This window comes from Prionailurus bengalensis, chromosome B3, assembly GCF_016509475.1.
Source record: "Prionailurus bengalensis isolate Pbe53 chromosome B3, Fcat_Pben_1.1_paternal_pri, whole genome shotgun sequence".
NCBI lineage: Eukaryota > Metazoa > Chordata > Mammalia > Carnivora > Felidae > Prionailurus > Prionailurus bengalensis.
In genome coordinates, this window is record NC_057355.1 from 98,315,763 (window position 1) to 98,340,190 (window position 24,428).

Below are 24,428 nucleotides of genomic sequence, written 5' to 3' on the forward strand. Positions count from 1 at the left end.
TGGTTTGAGATATAATAGGAAAAATAAGAAAAGTTTAATAAAACTATATTTACTAAAATAAAACTATACTGGGGGCCCGCCTGGGTGGCTCAGTTGATTAAGCACTTGACTTCGGCTCAGGTCATGATCTCATGGTTTGTGAGTTTGAATCCTGCATCAGGTTCTGTGCTGACAGCTCAGAGTCTGGAACCTGCCTCAGATTCTGTCTCTTTCTCTGCCCCTCCCCCACATGTGTGTGCATGCACTCTCTCTCTCTCTCTCTCAAAAATAAACAAAAAAATTAAAAAACAAACTATATTTACTAAATAAAGTCCTTTCCTAAGATACTGTTTTGGGGGTAGTAAAATAACCTTTCATTTTAAGAAATAAAATGATGTATTTAAAAATTGTATGTTATCTGCGAAACCCCCAAATCTGAGAGTACCTTTGTCATAGTTTTTGGAGGGATTAAAAGCACACTAATTTCACCATTAAAAAACCTGTTCGATGAAAGAATTAAAACCACTTTTATAACAGGTAGAAAATATAATGCCAGAAATATTAATTTCCTGAAAACACAGTATCATAGTATAAGCAGAAAATAATGACTATAAATAGATACAAGATGAACCTAAGGGAGGATAATAGTAATGAACTCTTTATCTTGCTGTATAGCTGTAAGACCCTGTAATATATCATTATCAATTGCAATTACTGAAAATGTGAAACAGGAAATGAAGTCAAATATGGAGTGAAGTATCAAGTAACAGCAATAACGACAAAGAAGGACAATTACTAAAGCCAAATGAATAAAAAACACTGGATATAACTATTTTTCAGGAAGGGCCAAAGAGAGATCAGAAAATTCCAAGATGAAGAGGAATACTCTTCATCTTATATAACTGCATAAATCATTCTCTTCCTTTAGGTGTCTGCTCAAATCTTACTTTCCTAGAAAGGCCTTCCCTGACATTACTTTCAAAATGGTAGCCCCAATCACTCTTTAGTGCCTACTCTGCTTTAAAGAAAAAACGTTATAGCACTTGTTACCAGACATTATGTATGTGTTTTTCTCCACCACCAAAATGTCACCTCAATCAAAGTAGGTACTTTGCCTTGTTGACTTCTATACCCTCAAAATTTGGTACACAATAGCTCTTAATAAATTAAGAAAAAGGACCACAGCCCTTATTACCTGATGATGGTACACCCACCAAGCACTAGTGATAACTCGTGCATCCCAGGCAGCACTGTAGCAAAGTGCCATTGTGCCGGCTTCAGTCAAGGTCCGAGGCGGAATGGGTTCTCCTGTGATATAAACACCACAATGCTTCAGTACCCAAGTACAAAGTTTCTATACAGCAAGACCTGAAAATCACATGCAACATGATGGATTTGATCCTCTTACATCTTAAATACTGATACCACATTTTAATTTCAATATTACATGAAGTTATGATTTTTATTAACAATATATTTACAACATCACTCACATTCAGGGAAATGCAAATCAAAAACCACAATGGACTATCACTTCACACCTGTCAGAATGGCTAAAATAAAAAACACAAGAAGTGACAAGTGTTGGCAAGGATGTGGAAAAAAAGGAACCCTTGTATACTGTCGGTGGGAATGTAAACTGGTGCAGCCACTGTGGAAAAAAAGTATGGAGGTTGCTCAAAAAATTAAAAATACAGCTACCATATGATTGTATTTACCATATGATTGTAAGTACTGCGTATTTACCCAAAGAATACGAAAACACTAATTCAAAAGGATATATGCAACCCTATGTTTATCTCAATATTATTTACAACAGCCAAATTATGGAAGCAACCCAAGCATCCATCAATCGATGAACAGATAAAGATGTTGTGTACACACACACACACAATGAAATATTATTCAGTCATAAACAATAAAATCTTGCCATTTGCAACATAGATGGATCGATCTATAGAGTACAGTGCTAAGCAAAATAAGTCAGAGAAAGACAAATACAATATAATTTTACTCATATGTGGAATTTAAGAAACAAATGAACAAAAGAAAAAAAAAAGTCCATCAAAAAACAGACTCTTAACTAAAGAGAACAAACAGATGGTTACCAGAGGGGAGCTGGGTGGGGGGATGGGTGAAATAGGTGAAGGGGATTAAGAATACACATTTATCTTAATGAGCACTGAGTAATACACAGAATTGGTGAATCACTATTGTATACCTGAAACTTACAGAACACTGTATGTTAACTATACTGGCATATTTTATGCCAGATAAAAAAATAACAATTACAAATATATATTTACAAAGCAGGTTTTTATTTATTTATTTATTTTATTTTTTATTTTTTTAAATTTTTTTTTCAACGTTTTTTATTTATTTTTGGGACAGAGAGAGACAGAGCACGAACGGGGGAGGGGCAGAGAGAGAGGGAGACACAGAATCGGAAACAGGCTCCAGGCTCTGAGCCATCAGCCCAGAGCCTGACGCGGGGCTCGAACTAACGGACCGCGAGATCGTAACCCGGCTGAAGTCGGACACTTAACCGACTGCGCCACCCAGGCGCCCCTACAAAGCAGGTTTTTAAACAGTCTAAGTAAATAAAACAAATCAGAGAAGAAATGCCTTCTCACTTATGTCAATAACTCTAACTTCATTCCAGAAAGAATCACCTAGAAAAGCCTAGTCAAAGTTTGAATTCTTCCAGAATTACTATAAATCACCTAAATTGTCAAAATGAAGAGTATATTAATATATGCCTACAATTAGATTTCAAATACTTTTTAATTGGGATGTAATTCATGTACCATAAAATTCACCCTTTTAAAGTATATAATCCAATGGTCTTTAGTATATTCATAAAGCTACATAACCATTACCACTAATTCCAGAACATTTTCATTCTCCCTCAAAGAAATCCTATATCCATAAATAGTCATTCTCCATTTTCCCAGCCCCTGACAATCATTAACACACTTTGTGTTTATGGATTTGCCAATTTTGGAATTTCATATCAATGGAATCATATATGTCTGGCTTCTTTCACCTAGCATAATGTTTTCAAGGCTCATCCCTGTTACAGCAATTATCAGTACTTCATCTCTTTTTAAGACTGAATCATATTCCATTGAATGGATATACAACTTGTTTATTATCAACTGATGAACATATGGGTTGTTTCTATTTCTTGGCTATTATAAATAATGCTGTTAGGAATATCTGCAAACAAGTTTAGTGTGGTCAGTTTGTCTATATAACTAGGAGTCGAACTGCTGGGTGACAAATTTTATGGTTAATTAAAAACAATTTTTTTTTAACGTTTATTCATTTTTGAGAGACACAGCATGAGTGGGGGAGGAGCAGAGAGACAGGGAGACACAGAATCCAAAGCAGGCTCCAGGCTCCGAGCTGTCAGCACAGAGCCCGATGCAGTGCTTGAACTCACTGACCGTGAGATCATGACCTGAGCTGAAGTCGGAAGCTTAACAAAAACTGAGTCACCCAGGTGTCCCCTATGGTCAATTTTTTGAGGAACGGCCAACTCTATTCCATAGTGGCTACATCATTTTCCATTCCCATCAGCAGCATATAAGGGTTCCAATCTCTACATCCTTCCCACACGTTTTGTCTATTTTTTTTACTACGACTATTCTCCTGGGTGTGAAGTGGTACCTCTTTGTGGTCTTGATTTGCATTTCCCTAATGATGAATGATACTGAGGATCTTATGTGCTCACTGGCCATTCGTGTATATTTGGGAAAATATCTATTTGAATCGTTTGTCATTTAAAAACTTTTTTCCCTTTCTGTTGTTGAGTCTTAAGAGTTCTTTGGATACTGGTTCCTTAGCAGATAGATAAATAACTTGCCAGTATTTTCTCTTACTCTGTGGGTTGTCTTTTCACTTTTTTTTTTTTTAATGTTTATTTATTTTCAAGAGAGAGAGAGACACAGAATCTGAAGCAGGCTCCAGGCTCTGATCTGTCAGCACAAAGCCCAATGTGGGGCCCAAACCCATGAACCATGAGATAATGACCTGAGCTGAAGTCTGGCACTTAACCAACTGAGCCACCCAGGCACCACCCCCCTCCCCACCCCCCCACCATCTTTTCATTTTCTTAATAGCGTCTTTGAATTAAGGTTTTTAATTTTGATTTGTCTAATTAATCTGTTTTTCTTTGGTTACTTATGCTTTTGATGTCTTATCTAAGAAATGACTTCCTGATTCATTATGAGATTTATGCCTTACTGTAACAGTTTTATAGTATTAGCTTTTAAGCTTACGTCTTTGATGCATTTAATTTTAATAAATGGTGTGAAGCAGGGGTCTAACTTTATTCTTTTGTACATGGATATTAGTCCAAGCACCACTTTTTGAAAACAGTATTCTATCTATCCCCATTGAATGGCTTTCACACCCTTGTGCAAAGTCTACAGACTATAAATGAGAACTCTCAATTCGCTTCAATGATTTATCGGTCCTTCCTCATACACCTTGCTGTCTTTATTACTGTTGCTTTACAGGAGGTTTTGAAATCAAGAGGTGTGAGTCCTCCAATTTTGTTCTTCATTTTAAACATGATTTGGCTGACCTGGGTCCTTTGCATTTTCATGTGAATTTTAGGATCAACTCATCAATCTTTGTTTAAAATAAAAAAAAAAAAGGAAGCTGGAATTTTGACAGATTACATCAAATCTGGAGACTAATATGGGAAGTACTGCCATCAGAAAAATATTAAGACTTCCAATCCATAAACACTGAAAGTCTTTCCACTTAAGTCTTCTTTAATTTCTTTCAATGATGTTTTTTATATTTGGGGTGTATATCTTGCAACTTCTTTTTGGTGAATTTATTCATATTTTTTTAATGCTATTATAAATGGATGTTTTATTAGTTTACTTTAGTACCGTTCATTGTGAGTGCATAGAAATACAACTGACTTTTATATATCATACAAATGTATCCTGAACATTTGTAAAATTATTAACTAATAATTTTGGGGGAGTTCCTTGAGGTTTTAAACATATAAGATCATGTCATCTGCAAATGGAAAAAGTTTTACTTGGTCTTTACCAATGTGGATATTTTTTATTTCTTTTTATTGCCTGTCTACTTAGAACATCCATACAAGGTTGAATAGAAGTAACAAGGATAGGAGCACCTGGTGGCTCAGGAGGTTAAGTGTTTGACTTCAGCTCAGGTCAAGATCTCATGGTTCTTGAGTTTGAGCCCCGCATCGGGCTCTGTGCTGACAGCTCAGAGCCTGGAGCCTGCTTCAGATTCTGTGTCTCGCTCTCTCTGCCCCTCCCCCACTTTTGCTGTCTCTCTCTCTCTCTCTCTCAAAAATAAATAATAAGCATCAAAAGATTATTTTTAAAAATTAAAAAAAAAAAAGGGACAACAACAGACATGTTTGTCTTGTTCTGGATGTTAAGGGGAAATTTTTCAGTCTTCCACCATCAAGTATGATGTTAGCTCTGGGTTTTCCATAAAAATCCTTCACCAAGTTCAGGAGTTCCCTCATATTCCTAGTTTGTTGAGTGTTTCTATCACAAATATGTGTTGGATTATTGCCAACAGCCTTTTCTGCATCATTGAGATGATCATGTGGTTTTTGTCCTTCACCTATCAATACATTGATTAATTTTCATACATTAAATCAACCTTTCCTGGGATAAACCCCTTTGTCACAGTGTACAATCCTTTTAATATGCTGCTGGATTCAGTTTTTTAATATTTTGTTGAGAAATTGTGTGTGTGTTCATAAGCAACACTGGCCTGTAGTTTTCAATTCTTGTGACATCTTTGATTTTGTTATGAGGGTAATACTGGGCTTAGAGAATGAGTGAGGAAGTTTTCCCATCTCTTCTATTTTTTGGAAGAGTTTGTGAAGCACTGGTGTTCAATCTTCTTTAAGTTTGGTAGAATTTGCCAGTGAAGCTACCTGGGCCTGAGCAGGGTTGTTTTTTGTTTTTGTTTTTTTTTAATTTTTTTAAATTACTATTTCAATCTCTTTACTTGTTATAGGTTTGTTTGATTTTCTATTTCTCCTTGAGTCAGTTTAACTAGTTTGTATCTTTCTAGGAATGTGTCCATCTCATCCAAGTTATCTAATTTGTTGCCCTACAACTGTAGGTAGCATGCCCTCACAATCCTTTTCCCCCTCAGCAAATGTAACTTTTTTTTTTTATTTATTTTTTTTTTTAACGTTTATTTATTTTTGAGACAGAGAGAGACAGAGCATGAACAGGGGAGGGGCAGAGAGAGAGGGAGACACAGAATCTGAAAAAGGCTCCAGGTTCTGGGCTGTCAGCACAGAGCCAGACGCGGGGCTCGAACTCACGGACCGTGAGATCATGACCTGAGCCGAAGTCGGACACTTAACCGACTGAGCCACCCAGGCGCCCCAGCAAATGTAACTTCTAAAGTTATTTAATAAATGCTCCAGACACAGACTAGAGATGTGACTAATGTTTATCACAGTGAAAAGTTCATTCTTCATTTAAAGAAGCCATTTATGACAGGACTTCATTCTGCTGTCTTACTGCACATTCGCCACCCAGAATACTACACAAGTATTGCTAAAATGGTGTTTTATAAGAAGCAGCTAGGGCACTTTTTCTTTTAATCTTCTTGATTTCTGCAAAGTTGGTAGTAATTTCCCCTCTTGTGTTCCCCATTTTAGGAATTTGAATCTTCTCTTATTTTTTTGGTCAGTCCAGTAAAAGTTTTATTAATTTTGTTGACCTTTTTTAAAAAAACAAGTTTGGTTTCACTGATCTTCTCTATTGTTCTTCTATTCTGTTGCATTTGTTTCCACTCTAATCTTTAATAATTCCTTCTGTTCCTTACTATGGGTTCTATGCTTTTCCTAGATCTTAATGTTACAGTTTTGTTAATGATCTGCAATGTTTCCTCTTTTTATAAACATTACAGCTATAAACTTCTAAGCACTGCTTTAATTGCATCTCCTATCATTTTGATATACTGTGTTTCATTTCACTCATCTCAAAGTATTTTCTAACACCCCCCTATGATTTTCTCTTTGACACTGGTTATTTATGACTGTGCTGTTTAATTTCCACACATTTGTGAATTTTCCAAATTTTCCTCTAGTAGTGATTTCTAATTTCACTCCATTATGGTCAGAAAACTTACTTTGTATGATTTTAGTAGTTTTAAATTTATTAAGACTTGTCTTCTAGACTATCATATGGTTTAGCCTGGAGAACATACTAGGTGCACTTGAGAATTAGCCTACTGTTGTTAGGTGAGGATATCAGAGATTTATATTAGGTCTAGTTAACTTAAATTATTTGTTCATATCTTCTATTTCCTAGTCAATCTTGTATCTAATTATTATATCCATGACTTAAAGTTAGGTATTAAAGTCCTGAAATATTATTGCTGAACTATTTCTCTCTTTGATTCTGTCAGACTTTACTTCAAGGGTATTCTAGTGCTCTGTTGTTGGGTGCGCATATATTTATAATAGTTATAAATATGTTGATGAATTGACCCTTTTATCATAATAAAGTGTCCTTTATTAACAAATTTTGTCATATAATAAGTTTTGAATTAAAGTTTGGAATAATAAAGAGAATAAATAAAGTTTTGAATAATAAAGAGAAATATATTACCTGTTGGATTCTTAATTACACAGCTAGTAGCTCCATGAAGATCAGCATGTACATAAATGTCCCCTTAAAGACAAATGAGAAATAATACTTTAAGTCCTGTTCTTTTTTTTTTTTCTTTTTAATGGTTTTAATGGGTTCAAAATCCAAAGGGGATAAGAAGGCATATAAAGTCCATTTCCCACCCCTAGGAGATCTCTCATAGTCCTCCTTATAGGAAACAGCAATGGTAATATGGCAGATTACTAAAATGGTCAGTTCCTCTCTCCCTTGTTAGCCACACCTCTTTGCTCTGTGACCCTGAAGCTTCTCCCATCAAGTGGAGTCACTTCCCAATCTCTCGAATCTGGACCTACCCTGTGATCTGCCTTAGCCAGAATATAGCAGCTGTGACCAAGTGCCAGTTCTCAACCTAGGTCTTAATAGGCCTTATGTGCTTCCTCCCTTTCTCTCAGAAACTTGCTGAGTTACCGTGTAAGCAAGTCTAGGCCAGCTTGCTGGAGGGTGAGAGATGAGTCATCTAGCAAATGTAAAGGTCCTAAGGACCATGGATATTTGACATGTATGATGAGCAGTCAAGAGGTCAGACTAAGGGAAGAATGGTAAGAAATGAAGAAGGAAAGAAGCCAGGAGGCTTGTAAGCCACAGTGAGGACTGTGAGTTGTATTCTATGTGTGTGCTACCAATGAATAAACAAATGAACAAACAAATGCAGGAGTGACATCTTTCCTCTTTTGTTAAGGAAAAAGGAAAGTTCCTAACAAATAAAATGAGCAGCCATTGCTTGCCCCAACAGTTCGTCTGGGATTTGAAACTCAAAGAAGAGAAAAACTCATACTGCCCCAACACAAGCTGAGCTCACAGAGAACAAAGCTACAGAAGAGAGAGACCATGCCCTAAGTACCATGGAATACCATGCTCCCCGCTGCTTTCTCTTCTGGTCTGGGATCTGCAGTGGATATCAGATTAGTTCTGATTATTGGTTTCTGATACCCACACTGAAGGTTCAGCCACAGCGAGGTGGCTGTTATCAGCAAAGAAAAATAAATGAGAAGACTTACATACACCACAGGGCTTAAGTTCTTTTTCTAAATATGGAAAAAAAAGTTACAAACTTCCACACTAAAAAAACAAGCCTTTAAAAATTTGATCCACACTAACTTTGGAGGACTGAAAGCTATTTTGTTATAATGTAGAAGAGAATCAAAAGTCCAACACTGCAGATTAGCTCACCATTACTACTTTAGGAATATTCACTTAAAATGAAGATTAAGTGTCAAAATGCATATTCAACAAACCATAAACCATCAAGATAAACTCCTTCTACCAATTAAACCTGTCATAGAAGATGAAAATCTACATCTAATATTGAAATAATTGATCCAATTATATGACAAAATTCTTTAAAATTTTTATCTTACCTAAAAAAAATTTTTTTTAAATCTTACCCACCTGTTGTCAAGTATCTTTTCACAATCATTTCATTCTGTTGCTGATCTCTTCCACCTATAATTAAATAGTTCTCTGAGCTAACGAACCACAGAAATTTCTCAAACCTACCAAATTGAAAGAAAAAAAGTTAACATTCTTTTGCTTTATAGTCACCTGAATTCACATCCTTTTTGCAAACAAAATTCCAAGACGCTATCCTACCTTGTAGGTTAAGACAACTTGATGGTTTAATTTATTAAAGCATCAAACTGAATTTTATTGAAATCTTATCATACAAATTGGCCAAGGATATTCTTATAAGAGTCTTAGAAGTAATTAAATTCTATGTTTGAAAATATGTTCTCTCCTTATCTCCCTCTCTCAAGGATAACATAACAATGAATTACACAAAGCAACAACATACAATGTCACATGGTCCCTAGGTTTAGTTTTCTTTCAGTGGGGCACTGGCTAACTTTTGAGGCCACAAGTAAGAAAGAAGTTTTCTCACTCTGTCCTGAATCAACTGAATACTTACATATATGGTATTCTTTATACTTTTATACTTCTAAAGGTAATTTTTGCTCTATAAAACTAACTTTTCTCAAAAGAAAAAGTAATTTGGTTTTCATGATTAATACATACCATCATGATAAAAAGTAAAGAGTATATATTTGTATAACATTTAGAAAATGACAAAATAGAGATGAACAGAAATATTTTCTATATTACATATGACTATTTCTTTGACTTAATCTACAATTTAAAAACTTCTGATTAAAAATGATAGATTAAGCACTGGCATTAAACTCCCTTTTAACACCCAAAATATAATAGCACAAGTATTATGTTCCTGCTTTCTCATCTGATTTTTTATTAATACATATACATGGTTCAGAAATGTTTTAAATCAGACAAAAAAGGTATAGTTTAAGATCCTGCATCCCCTTTCAGTTCTCACTACCAATATCAAACAGAAGTCCACTGTTACTAGCTTTCTGTATATCCCTCTCCAGAGTTTCTTTATACATATAAAAGCTTTAAAAAATGCTTATTCTAAACCTTTTCTTTTTTTTTTTTTTTTTTTTTTTTTTTTTTTTTTTTTTAACGTTTTTATTTATTTTTGGGACAGAGAGAGACAGAGCATGAACGGGGGAGGGGCAGAGAGAGAGGGAGACACAGAATCGGAAACAGGCTCCAGGCTCCGAGCCATCAGCCCAGAGCCATCAGCCCAGAGCCTGACGCGGGGCTCGAACCCACGGACCGTGAGATTGTGACCTGGCTGAAGTCGGACGCTTAACCGACTGCGCCACCCAGGCGCCCCTAAACCTTTTCTTTTAAACACAACACACACTATTCTGCAAACTGGTTTCTTTTTTTCACTTAAAAATGTTTTTTTGGAGCACCTAGCTGGCTCAGTTGATGAAGCATGCGACTCTTGATCTCGGGGTTGTGGGTTCGAGTTCCACACGGGGTACAGACATTACTTAAAATCTTTTTTTTTTTTTTTATAATTTTTTTTTCAACGTTTTTATTTATTTTTGGGACAGAGAGAGACAGAGCATGAACGGGGGAGGGGCAGAGAGAGAGGGAGACACAGAATTGGAAACAGGATCCAGGCTCTGAGCCATCAGCCCAGAGCCTGACGCGGGGCTCGAACTCACGGACCGCGAGATCGTGACCTGGCTGAAGTCGGACGCCTAACCGACTGCGCCACCCAGGCGCCCCTTTTTATTTTCTTAAAAAAATTTTTTTTTAACATTTATTTGTTTTCGAGAGACAGAGCATGAGCCAGGGAGGGGCAGAGAGAGAGAGAGGAGACACAGAATCCGAAGCAGGCTGCAGGCTCTAAGTAAGCTGTCAGCACAGAGCCTGATGCGGGGCTCGAACCCACAAACTGTAAGATCATGACCTGAGCCGAAGTCGGATGCTCAACCGACTCAGCCACCCAGGCGCCCCAACATTACTTAAAATCTTAAAAAAGTCATCTTCATTGTTGAATGGATGTACTATACTTAACAATTCTTCTATTGATGGTAGAGAGGTTTCTAAAACAACATAAATGCACAAGTACAAAGACAATGAGAAACGTAAGGATGTATTTCTAATTATTTTAGTAAAGGAACATAACAGGAAAAAAAAATCAGCAGGAGGCAAAAAGACAAAGAATAAAGAACAAAATAGAAAGCAAACAGTAGGGGCGCCTGGGTGGCTTAGTCGATTAAGGGTGAGACTCTTGGTTTCAGCTCAGGTCATGATCTCATGGTTCAGGAGTTTGAGCCCTGCATTGGTTACATGCTTACTGCAAGGAGCCTGCTTGGGATTCTCTCTCCCTCTCTCTCTCTGCCCCTCCCCCCACCTCTCTCTCTCTCTCTCTCTCTCAAAATAAATAATCTCAAACAAAAAAAAAAAAAAAGAAAAAGACAGCAAATAATAAAATGGATAGATTTAAACCCAAATATATCAGAAATTGCATTAAATGTAGTCAATTCCCCAGATTAAATGTAAAGACTGTCAGACTGGAAAATGATATATACACTCCTTTAAAATATTAAAATATAAGGATATAAAAGGATTGAAATAGAATGATGGAAAAAGATTTATCATGCAAGCACTAACCAAAAGAAAGTTGATGTAGTTTTAATATCTCACAGAGAAGGGAAAAAGAAGTTAGAAGTTAAAGGAACATCTGATTACAGTTAATAAAAGGCTCAATTCTGCAGGAAGACATACAGCTTTGTATTTATACTGCCTCATATATATAAAGCAAAAAATGGCCAAAATAAAAGGAGAATGACACAAGTGCACAAGTATGTGATCTTTTATTTATTAAAAAATAATTTTTTAAATGTTTATTTATTTTTTGAGAGAGGGAGAGAGACAGCATGAGTAGGGGAGGGGCAGAGAGAGAGGGAGACACAGAATCCGAGGCAAGCTCCAGGCTCTGAGCTGTCAGCACAGAGCCCTACACGGGGCTGGAACTCATGAACCATGACACCATGACCTGAGCTGAAGTCGGACATTTAACTGACTGAGCCACCCAGGTGCCCTTATTTATTTAAAAAAAAATTATTTTTAATTTTTTTTTTTTTGAGAGAGAGAGACCAAGTATGAGCGGGGGAGGGGCAGAAAGAGTGGGAGACACAGAATCTGAAGCAGGCTCCAGGCTCTGAGCTATTAGCACAGTTCAAATAGGTCTTGAACTCATGAACCGTGAGATCATGACCTGAGCCAAAGCTGGACACTTAACCAATTGAGCCACTGAGGTGCCCCACAATTATGTGATTTTTAACAAAACTCTCAGTAATTAAGAAAACAATCACTAAAAAAAGAATTAGTGGGGGCGGCTGGATGGCTCAGTTGGTTAAATGTCTAACTCTTGATTTTCGGCTCTGTGCTGACATCATGCAGCCTGCTTGGGATTCTCTTTCCCTCTCTCAGCTCTCACACTCTCTCTCTCAAAATAAATAAACACTTTGGGGCGCCTGGGTGGCGCAGTCGGTTAAGCGTCCGACATCAGCCAGGTCACGATCTCGCAGTCCGTGAGTTCGAGCCCCGCGTCAGGCTCTGGGCTGATGGCTCGGAGCCTGGAGCCTGTTTCCGATTCTGTGTCTCCCTCTCTCTCTGCCCCTCCCCCGTTCATGCTCTGTCTCTCTCTGTCCCAAAAATAAATAAAAAAAAAAAAAAAAAAAAAAAAAAAAGAAATAAACACTTTTTTAAAAAATTAGTAAAGATGCTAAAGATTTGAAAAACATGATTGATGGATGTGATCTAATTAATAGAGAGATGCACTCAACAACTATACAACAAACACTCTTTTAAACTATATATGAAACATTTGTAAATAAAGGGGACCATAAATATGCTGGACCATGAAGCAAGTTTCAACAACATATGTCAAAGGGTTGAGATAATTCAGAATGCTATCTCTGAACATTATGCAAATTAAGCTAGAAAGCAATGACAAAAATATAACCAAAAATCTTCATAGGTTTGGAAATTAATAAACATTACTTTTAAATAAGGCATGGGTGAAGAAATCACAATGTAAATTAGAACACATTTCGACATGAAAGATAATGAAAATAGTATATAACAAAACTTTTTAGATACAGTTAAAGCCAGATTTAAAGGGAAATTTGCTGCCTTAAATACTTATCAGAAAAGAAGAGAAGCTGGGAGAAAAAAAGCAATATACCAAATTTCCATCTCAAGAAATCATAAAGGGATATACAAATGAATCTCAAAGAAAAACAGAAAGAGAAAAATAATAAAACAGAGAGCACAGATATAATAGAGGAGATCAACAGTTAAAACTGGTTCTTTTTTTTAAGTTTATTTTTGAGAGAGAACGCACTCGTGCGCAAGAAGAGCATAAGCAGGGGAGGGGCAGAGAGACAGGGAGAGACAGAATCCCAAGCAGGCTCCATGCTACCAATGCAGAGCCTGACGCAGAGCTGGGTCTCACAACCATGAGATCATGACCTGAGCCCAAATCAAGAGTTGGATGCTTATTAACTGACTAAGCCACCCAGGTGTCCCAAGAACTTCTGAGACACGAAAATTACAAGTCAATCCTATTCATCAATAGAGATGTGAGAAAAAGAAAGGAAAGAGAGAGAAGAGCAACAAAATTTTTAAAAATGGAAAAACCAAGGGACAAGTGATCAGGCTCAAGAAGCTGAATCCCAGGCTGACAATGGAAAAAGCCAAGAAACAAATCAATCTACACTGTGTAACCCATAAAAAACTTAAAAACAGCACAAGGTACTGCTAGAAATAGGTTAAGCTGGGGTTAAAAAAAGGAAAAAAGTTCCAGCTGTGAACATGGTAGTAGCTGCTCCTTCCACATCCTAACAGAAAGCCAGAAGTTAATGTTCTATAAAGTGTACGAAAAGGATCTTCAAATTAGGGGAAATGTGGCACAGTTGTAAGTAGGAGAAACATATGTAAAACAGCAATTTAGTAAATGTATGCATTACTGGGGACTAAGCTTCTGCAACCTATTATTCCCATTGGGCTTCCAAAATGCTGACAACCAGCTCTTCACTTTCCAAGCAGGGGAAAAACAAAAAACAAAAAACAAAAAACACCTTTCCTGAAAAATGAGACCAGCTGAGGAGGAAAAAAGCTAAACACAGTGAGAATTCCACACAAAATAGCCCCCATACATCATTTTATAAGCCTAACCTCCCACAGAGAACTTCCAATCGGCATTTTCATGCTCTACTATAAAATGTGAACAGACAATACGAACAGACAATTAAGGATCACAAGACAGTAATAAACGTCCTTAACAAAAGCTGAAGACAAACCCAACAAATAAAAGAATATTAAAAAAAACAAACAAAAAACCAAGGGGTGCCTGGTGGCTCAGTTGGTTTAGCGTCCGACTTCAGGTGAGGTCATGATCTCGCGGTTCATGGGCTCGAGTCCCGCGTCGGGCTCTGTGCTGACAGCTCAGAGCCTGCAGCCTGCTTCAGATTCTGTGCCTCCCTCTCTCTCTCTGCCCCTCCCCTGCTTGCACTCTTTCACTCTGTCTCTCAAAAATAAATAAACATAAAAAACAAACCAAAAACCAGCAAGAAAAGAATACTTTTAAATAAAAATACATCAAAACTACTCTGATTATAAAGAACTTGAGCAAAAGTTTTTAAAAAGTAACAAAAAAACAAAAACACTTAAAAATTCAGTGGAAAGACTGAAAGATAAAGGAAATCTCTCAGAATATAGAACAAAAGGATTAAAAGTTGAAAAATAGAAAATGCAAAAAAATTGGAGGACCATCCAAGGAGTCCCATATTAAAATTTTTTTTTTATGTTTATTTATTTTTGAGAGAGAGACAGTGAGAGCCAAGTGGAGTTGGGGTAGAGAGAGAGGGAGACAGAATCTGAAGCAGGCTCCAGGCTCTGAGCTATCAGCACAGAGCCCGGCGAAGGGCTCGAACTCACAAACCGCGAGATCACACCGTGAGCTAAATTTGGATGCTTAATTCGACTGAGCCACCCAGGCGCCCCCAAGGAGTTCCATATTTAATAAATAAGACTTCCAGAAGAAAACAAACCAAAAAAAAAAAAAAATCCGTAAGAAATATTTCAAGAAAATTTATCAGAACTGAAAGATTCCAAATTAAGAGACTCAGAGTATTCAGCCTAATAGATTAAAACATCCTCGCCAACCTACATCATTGTGAAAATTTGGAAAACTGAGAGGAAAAAAATTAAGATCTACAAGTTTACAGAAAGGCAAAAACAAATTTTCAATAAAATATAAACTATCAAAATGACATCAGACTTCTGAAGATCAAATTTGAAAGCTAATGCAATGAACAATGACTTTAAACCTTTTCAAATCAGAATTCTATCAGCCGCACAATTAAATAAAACAATTTTTTTTTACATATCAAAAACTTCAAAAGCTTTACATCCTATACACGCCTTCTTATGTCGCTTCTAGAGTACACATTCCATCAACTAAGAAAAGAAGTAGGAGATTCAGGACAGAGAATCCAACACAGAGAAAGGTAAAGAGAACTTCCAGAATAAAATAAAATGAAATCTTAAGATCTTTAGGGTAACCAATTTAGAACAAAGTAGGTCAAAATCTCAGGAGAGACTTCTGCAAGATACGGATAGAATTCCAATGTGTCTGAGCACACCTGGAAGAGGAAGGTAAATGAAACAAGACAATTACCACCTTCACGAAGACAAAAAGCTGAGCAGGGAAGGAAAAGAAACAGTGTTATATGACTCAGCTGTGACTACAATAAAATATTACTGTATATTAATGCTGGATATCTACCTTGACAAATTTATGTCCCTTTACTGGGAGGCTGGCTGGTGTGTATCTGTGTAATGGAGCACCAAATGGAAAGAATAAAATCTTCACCTTCCATAGTGGGAAGTCATTGACAGAGTATAAAACAGAAATACCAAGAAGCAGCAATATAAGCACATTACTAAGAGGAAAGGAGGTAAACACCAAAACAATTAGCTAAAAGAGCTAAAAATAGTTTCCATAAGAGAAGAGGCAACAGGACTAGGGGTAAAATACTGCAAGGCTACTGGTTTTTGTAACAAGCTTTGTAGAACTGCTTGATTTTTCTAAACAATATACATGTATAATTTTAATTAAAAAACAAAAAAACTATATTTTTAAAAGGTAGAACACTTACCAGTATACTTTTCTTGCTTTCTGAATAGAGGTAACTGTTTGGACTTCTTTTAACGTTTGCTTTGTTTTTTTTTCTGCTGATTTAAATGCCTATTTATAAGAAAAAAGTTTTTAAATAATTTGTTGACAATGTATTTAAATAACACTAAGTAAATAAGACAAGAAATTATTTTTAAACGTCACAAAATGGCAACTATTTACATACATACACCATATACACACAAAATAAAGAGTTGTGCCTTAAATATTAAAATAATTTAAGTCAAAGGTTAATGTATACAAATATTTGCTCAAGACCTACAAATTTTAAAAAGTTTCATTTGTTAACAGATACTGAGTATCTATCATATGATAGGTTCTGGGCTAGATGCTGGGACACAATAGTGAATAAGAGGAAGTTCTCACTCTCACCCTACTAGAGGGTCGAGGAGAAGACATGAATATCAAACACATAATCATTCAAATAAACATGTTAAGTGCTTCTAAGGATGCTATGAGAATATAACAAGAGAACCTAACTTATAAATGCTTATGGTCAAAGAAGGTATTTCTAAGGAAATGGCATTTAGGCTGAAGTCTGAAGGGTAAATGGAATTATCAAGGCAAAGAATAGGAAGAGCACTATAAGCAAAAAGAAAAGGCCAACTTCACCAAGAAAGTAGTGATTACACAGTAAAATGTCAAGAAATGAGGTTGGAGAGAGAGATAGAAGACAAGTCATGAGGGCTACTCATTTAACAGATACACATATTTTTAATGTTTGTTTATTTTTGAGAGAGAGCGTGCGTGAGCAAGTGAAGGAGGGGTTGGGGGGGGGGGTGGTGGACAGAGGATCTGAAGCAGGCTCCGTGCTGACAGCAGAGAGCCCCATGCCAGGCTCAAACTCACCAACTATGAGATCATGAACTGACACGAAGTTGGACCAAAGTCGGATGCTTAACCAACTGAGACTCCCAGGCACCCCTCATTTAACAGATATTAATGTTACTATGTTCAAGGCAATATTCTAGGGGCTGGGACAAAGCAATGAACAAAACAAAGATCTTACTTTCATACAATCTACATTCTAGAGGAAAGACAGATCAACATATGTTGGGGGGGTGTTTTTTAAGAAGAAAAATAAAGCAGAATAAGAGGGAGAGGTTGAGGGTACTACTATTCTTTTTTAATGTTTATTTGAGAGAGAGAGAGAGAGAGAGAGGACAAAAGCAGGGGAGGGGCAGGGAGAGGGAGAGAGAGAATCCCAAATAGGTTCCATGCTGCCAGTGCAGAGCCTGATGCAGGGCTCAAACTCATGAACCATGAAATCATGACCTAAGCGGAATCAAGAGTTGGCCCCTTAACCAACTAAGCTTACTAAGTAGTACTACTTTTAGTAAATATGGTCAAAAAGGCCTGTCTGGGGCATCTGGGTGGCTCAGTTGGCTAAGTGTCTGACTTTGGCGCAAGTCATGATCCTGCACCTCGTGAGTTCAAGCCCCACATTGGGCTCTCTGCTATCAGCTCTGAACCGGCTTTGGTTCCTGTCTCCTACTCTCTCTGCCCCTCCCCAGCTCGTACTTTCTCTGTCTCAAAAATAATAATAACATCAAAAAAAGGGGCACCTGGGTGGCTCAGTCGGTTAAGTGTCTGACTTCAGCTCAGGTCATGCTCTCACCATTTGTGCATTCAAGCCTGCATCAGGCTCTGTGCTGACAGCTCAGAGCCTGGAGCCTGCTTTAGATTCTGTGTCTCCCTCTCCCTCTGCCCCTCTCCCACTCAAGCTCTCTCTCTCTCTCTCTCTCTCTCTCAAAAATAAATAAACATTAAAAAAAATTTTTTTAAACATCAAAAAAAAATTTTTTTAAAGAAAGGCCTCTCTGATAAAGTCTCATTTTAGTAGACATGCCAATGAATGGAAGGATCAAACCATGGAAACTTTAAGGGAAAAACATTCTCTGTAGAAAGAGCAACAAACACAAATGCCCCGAGAAGGCAGCATGCATCACTGTTACAGGAACACCTAAGATCCCAGTGTCGCTGAAAAGAGTGTAGCAAGAGGAATGCAGGTGATTAAATTGGAGGGGAGTGGATCAGGTAGGACCTTACAGGGCAGGAGAAGGGCTTTGACCTGTCTTGATAAGATGGGAAGCAAATGGATTTTGAACAAAGAGAAATAACTTCATTTTTTATTTAAAAGGATCACTATGGCTACTGTTTGAAGAACAGACTGTAGGGGGAGAAGGGTAGAAGGCAGAGACCCAAGAAGAGGCTACTGTTACAGTCTATGTGAACAGAAATGACGGGGGCTGGGATTATTGAGAAGCGGTCAGATTCTGGTTATACTCTACAAAAGACCTACAAGGATTTGCTGATGGACTGGATATAATTTATGAGAGAAAAGCCTAGGATGACTCTAATACTTTTAACTCAAGCAAAGGGAAAAAGGAAGGTGCTATTTATAGCATGGGGAAGACTGGGGAAGGAGCAGGTTTGGGGAAGAAAATAAACACTGGAAATACATATAATTACAGCAAAATTAAGTTTGAAAGTTATTTCTGAATTAGAAAACCTCATTTAAACGAAATAATTAAAGCCACTCATTTAAAGCAGAGAAAAAACAATTCACATTCACTCTAAGAAATAGTAAGTACCTTCTCAGCAGCTTCAACGGTCTTTTGTGTTTTCTTAGCAGCATACCTCTTGTGATCATAGTATCTAGAAAAATGCATTTCTCTTAATTTTAAGTAAAATTAAGCTATTAAAATTTTAAGTAAAATTAAGCTATTCTTTAGCTTTCTATTTATGTTACTTCTAATTTTACACATTCAAATCATATGGAACAAATTTTGCGCATTATGCAACTTTGTTTTGTATGTTTTGAAAACAAAGTTGTATAATGCACAAAGATTTTAAAAAGTGTTTTCACCCCAAAACACATACATACGTAATATATATACATATATTATCCTTATTATCCTGATTTATTGCAGATATTTTACTTACAATTCATACTTAACACTTACTTTTTGGCATTGGCATATGCTGACAAGCTGAGATCAACATCAACAAGTAATGGCCTATTTTTTTGAGGCTTCTGCAGCTGTTTATTCTTTTGCTTTTTCTTTTTTCCTTTTGGTGCTTCGGTTTCATTTTTTTCAACAGTGATGTCACCATCAACATCGTCATCTTCCTCCTCTGATAACAAGTATGGATTTCTATTAAAAATATTCAATAGTATTTCACTAATGTCAATGACATCACTTTTTTATTTTCAATTTTTTTCCTCAATGAAATTATAAAGTTATTTGCAGTATTTAAACAGTTGCATTATTTTAATGTAAATAATGTTTTTTCTGTATCTTCAAGGATAAACTTCCAAATACAAGAGAAAAAATTTTAAATGAATACAGTGAACAATTAAACAGCAAAATAAAAACAAGCATTAACTGCTTAACTAAGAATCAAACTCACCTTAGTAGCATTGTAACATGGTTTGTTTGTAGTTTTAATTCTTTAATTGCACTTGCAACAGGGTCTCCTTGAGCTTGGGCTTCTTTCACAATTAACCCAATTTCTGTCCAATCTATCTGGTTGGCTAAAGCACTTCGAACAACCTGAATAGCTCTGTCAACTATCTGTAGGTTCATTTCTATGAGCTCTCCTTTAAGTTTGTCTATTTCCTTAAGAAACAAAAACAATTACTGTAATACCATGTTAAAGTTATGTTTTTAGTTTTTATTTTAATTCCACTTAGTTAACATACAATGTTTTATTTAAAGTTACCATTTTTGAAATCTGGGAAAAAGCTAAACAGAATACCTGAGCCTGTTGAAGAGCTTCTAATCTGTTTTCGTGATCCTTCCGGACGTTATCTAATTTCTTCAATGCTTGTTTTTCCTTTTGTGGGCAAAACATATTTTTCAAAAATTAGTTTTCTTCTGCCTTCTGCACCTTTCCTCTCTTACATCCTGAAACTCTCCCTCCTCCACTTCAACCCCACAATGCTGTCTGAGGTTCCTGCAGTCCAACACCCAGGTCTACCCTACCCCAAAGTGTTTCAAGCTCCCAAATTACCTCTCCCCACTACTTACTTCCCATTCCCTATATAGGAATGTATTCTGACTACAAGACATTTTCTTCTTATCACATAACTGTAAAGTTTTAGGGAAATGCATTCTTAAAGAACACAAATTACCAAAAGAGCTTCTTTTTAAGTTATTGCTGCTTTTAATTTTCTCAGTATTATTTCTACAGAGTACTCTTTTTCTTAAATTAATGCCACAAAGTCTCACAGTAGTTAATTTACCTTCTATATAGCATTTTAGCATTTATCATTTGCATTTCAAGGTTATTGATTTGAGGCAAATTTTCTAACACTAGTAACAGAATCATCAGTTAATGAAGGTCTGAATCATGGGATGTAGTATTTAAAAGATTTGAATCATAAGAATGGTGACTATTAAAAGAACACACAGTGATTACTAAAATAATTCATGAATATTCTGATGCACATAAAAACATGCAATCCAATGTTACTGCTAAATATGTTTACTAGCTAAAGTGCTGCCACCGTGTGGCAGGCACACTGTTTAATTCACTCAACCCACCAGCTTTGAAATTGTGCTGTTAATTTTTTAAACAGAGGGGAGGGCACAGAGATTCATATAATTCCAAACTTTTGCACACGTACTTCAAGAATTTATTAATATTTTTGAAAAATTAAATCCTCTTCAAATCAAGAGTGACTGTGGCTAATTTCTAAAACAACTCTGTGGCAATGCTCCAAAATCATGGTCAAATGTACCGAGAAACAGAGCATATTAAAACTTCCTGTGGAGTTTGAAAGCCCACTTAGAATAAAACCCAGTTTAATGAAAAATACACTTATTTGTACAGAAAGAACGTTTCCCTTTCTTTTGGCCTACTTAAAAATCTCCTTGGAACAATGTTCCCTTAACAGCAAAGGTTGAAAAGCTTTGGGTTGCTATAATAACCCATATTATACTAGGGAATAAATAACAGGACTCACCTTCCCATTGTATTTTCCATTTTAGAGAATATCTTACGTACAGATGGAACAAACGAGGGAATGCTTTTCAACAATGAGATCTCCTCTGGACCATTATCAGTGATCCAAGGGATCAGGGCATTCCCATACTACTGCTGAAACGTCACCTATTCCTATATGAAAGCATCGTCTACACAGCAAATCACACCAAGCCTAGTTTAATGTTTTTAACAATACCATACCTGTTGTAAAGCTTTTAAATCTATTTTCTGACCTTCTATCTTGGAATAAAATTCGTCCACGGCCTTATTTAAAAAACAGAAAAAGACAGTAACTGGTTAAAAAAAAAAACAAAACAGGGTTTCTACTTCAACTTAGATACACAGAATTTTAGAGTCCATTTTGTTTCATAACACTACCCAAAGAACTTGAACAGATTCCCAGGAAATGTATTATATAGCTCAAAGGGCCAAGAATCAAATTAAGTTCAAACCTTTGGTCCTTCATCTTGAAATAAAGTGACAATAAAAATTTCCAACAGTTTTTATTTGTGACTGCAATGATCTTTAATGCTCAGATACAGTGATTGTAAACCAAAAATATTTTTAATTTATCAATCAAATCAAGTTGGTATTAATTTAATAACTCATATCATACTAACTGGTCAAAAAAACAGAATTGGAAAACCCACCTTGTCAAATGATTCAAATTCTATATATGGACATTGTGAATGTTGAGAAAACAAGAAAGGATGAAATTCCTCATACCTGCAAAACATATTTATTGTATCATTCAAGAACATTAATAAATATCCAAAGTAAACTGACTCATGCCTATATGCTTACGTGAGTATGTCTTCAGTTGGTTTATCTACTTCCAAGCTTGGTTTTATTTCTCTTTTCTGAATGATGTACCCCTACAAAAATCCAATATTAAAATTCATTTCTCTTCATAGTTAAGATGTATCTTCCATGACTGATCCCGATTTTATTAAACTTACAAAATTATTCTAGTTTTAAATAATCTGCTGCATTTGTCTACTGATTGTATCAATTCTCAAAATGATGTTTCTAGGCTCAATAAGTATTATTAAATAATACTTTTTTTCATATGGACAAGAAAAATAAGGAATAAAGAAAATTAAAACTAGTGATTTGATAAAATGATGGGATTATCCATGTACATTTTGCTTTTTTCTTCCTAATTTTAGATATTCTGCAACTTTAAAAAGTCAATAGCACTTTACTTTCAGGAGAAAAAGTCTTAGGTTTACTTTGTTGGTAAGAAATTTTAATTCATTTTAAAAACTGGGCAGGTGTATCTGCACTGAATTTAGCTGGAATTAATCAGAACTTCCTCTGAACTTCTAGTATAAAGTTATACTTTGAATAGGGAACAAAAACAAGATATGAGATGATTCAGAGGATGTTTACCTATTAGAGTGATGTAAATTGCTAATTTTTTAATTAAGTGCTAGCAATTAAAAAGTATTTCTCTAAATAAAATCAACCTAAGAGGAATTATTTTCAAATTCCTCAACTTTCCTGGTATGCCAATTGTGACCTGACCTAGTACTTTCTATAAAAAGAAGAGAAGAAGGGCGCCTGGGAGGCTCAGTCAGCTAAGCATGTCACTCTTGATTTCAGCTCAGGTCATGACCTCAGGGTTCATGAGATCAAGCCCCATGTCAGGCTCTGTGCTGACAGGGCAGAAGTCTGCTTGGGATTCTCTTTCTTCCTCTCTCTCTCTCTGACCCTCCCCTTGTTTGCATGCTCTTCCATGTGCATTCTCACCCTCTCTCAAAATAAATAAACTTAAAAAAAAAAAAGGAACAGAAGAAAAATTATAACCCAACAGCAATTAGAAAAAAAAAAAAACCAAAAAACCCTAGAATAAGCCTATTACAGATGTTGAATTTCCAAATTAACAAAAAACTTACATATAGTGATCCCTAATTAACTGTGAATTCTGAAAATCTAAAGAAATAAAACCACAATATACAATAGTACAATATACAATAATAATATGTGGTACTACCTTTCCACTGAAGTTGGATGTTGTTTTCATATAGTCTTCTGCTTTCTGCAGACAAACAAGTACTTTTTCAAGGTCTAACAGAACAAAATGGAAAAAAGGAATGCCAATCAGGTGCCAATTAACTACTACAAAACCATACTGAAAACAGAAAAGTGCTTATGAAATAATAAAAGTGTTCAAGAAAATTAAATATAGTTACTTCGTGTTTATAATCAGTATATGTAAATAAGAATATGTTTTGGCCAGCTTGTGATCCCAATAGTTTTTTACTGAATCCATCTTTACCCTCATGATGTTAAAGATACTTTGTTTATATACTAAATTCCCATGTATACGTGGGCCTGTTTCTGAATTTTTCATTTTCTACTTTTTCAAAAACTATTAGGTTCTTAATATACCTTTATCTGTAAAAGGGTTATTCTCCATCACTACTATTATTTTCCAGAGTTATCCTGAACATTTTCACATGCTTTTATTCCACAGTATTTATTTAAAAAACCAGAACACTGCAATTGCAAAAACAATACCACCTGTTGGCATTTTGATCAGGATTGCACTGAATTAGTATGTCAAACACAAAATCACTCACTAAAACATTAATTTGTATTTTTAAACATAAAAACATTTACAGCATAAAAATTAATATCCCCAAATCTTAACTGATACGTAATCCCAAGATATAAACACGAAGAATATATTTTTGTAATTTTACATGAGAATCTGCAAATAAATTTGTCAAAAGCCAAGTCTTCCTTTTCCCTTATATTTCCTCTAATTTTTTACTGTCCTAATCTGGCAATTTAGTTAGATTCCCTTAAGTAGTTACAAAAGCCTAATTCATCATATAGACACACTACAGTTCTTATAGAATTAAAATGCATGAATAAAGCTATTACTAAAAGCACTCCAACTTCCTAGTCAGAAGGTGAATAACTCAACTACATCAAGTGTTATACCAGATCCTACCTCAAGTATGGTAACCACTTCAATTATTCAGGGGAAGGAGAATATTGTAAAGTTGAAAAGTACTAAGGTAGGTCAAGAGACTGAAATGTGAGTTACCAGGGATAAAGTGCCACATTAGAGCAGGAAGCTAGAAATACCATATGGATAGAACATTCATAGACCTGGGGCGCCTGGGTGGCTCAGTTGGTTAAGCGTCTGACTCTTGATTTCGGCT

The 24,428-nt window shown here is 35.9% G+C and overlaps 1 protein-coding gene across 2 annotated transcripts in view; it reads right to left on the minus strand.

Annotated features, from left to right (window-relative positions):
- Positions 1–24,428, minus strand: part of NEMF (nuclear export mediator factor) — a 57,712-nt gene that overhangs the window by 18,881 nt on the left and 14,403 nt on the right. For both annotated transcript variants that reach the window (XM_043556090.1, XM_043556089.1), the window contains exons 8-19: positions 23,249–23,322; positions 22,057–22,127; positions 21,903–21,978; positions 21,454–21,516; positions 20,023–20,100; positions 19,675–19,883; positions 19,227–19,418; positions 18,855–18,918; positions 16,223–16,311; positions 9,069–9,172; positions 7,620–7,682; positions 1,175–1,287 (exon numbers count right to left, since the gene is read on the minus strand). In XM_043556090.1, coding sequence (XP_043412025.1) covers positions 1,175–1,287; positions 7,620–7,682; positions 9,069–9,172; positions 16,223–16,311; positions 18,855–18,918; positions 19,227–19,418; positions 19,675–19,883; positions 20,023–20,100; positions 21,454–21,516; positions 21,903–21,978; positions 22,057–22,127; positions 23,249–23,322 — 1,196 coding nt within the window. The remainder of the gene's footprint in view (positions 1–1,174; positions 1,288–7,619; positions 7,683–9,068; positions 9,173–16,222; positions 16,312–18,854; positions 18,919–19,226; positions 19,419–19,674; positions 19,884–20,022; positions 20,101–21,453; positions 21,517–21,902; positions 21,979–22,056; positions 22,128–23,248; positions 23,323–24,428) is intronic.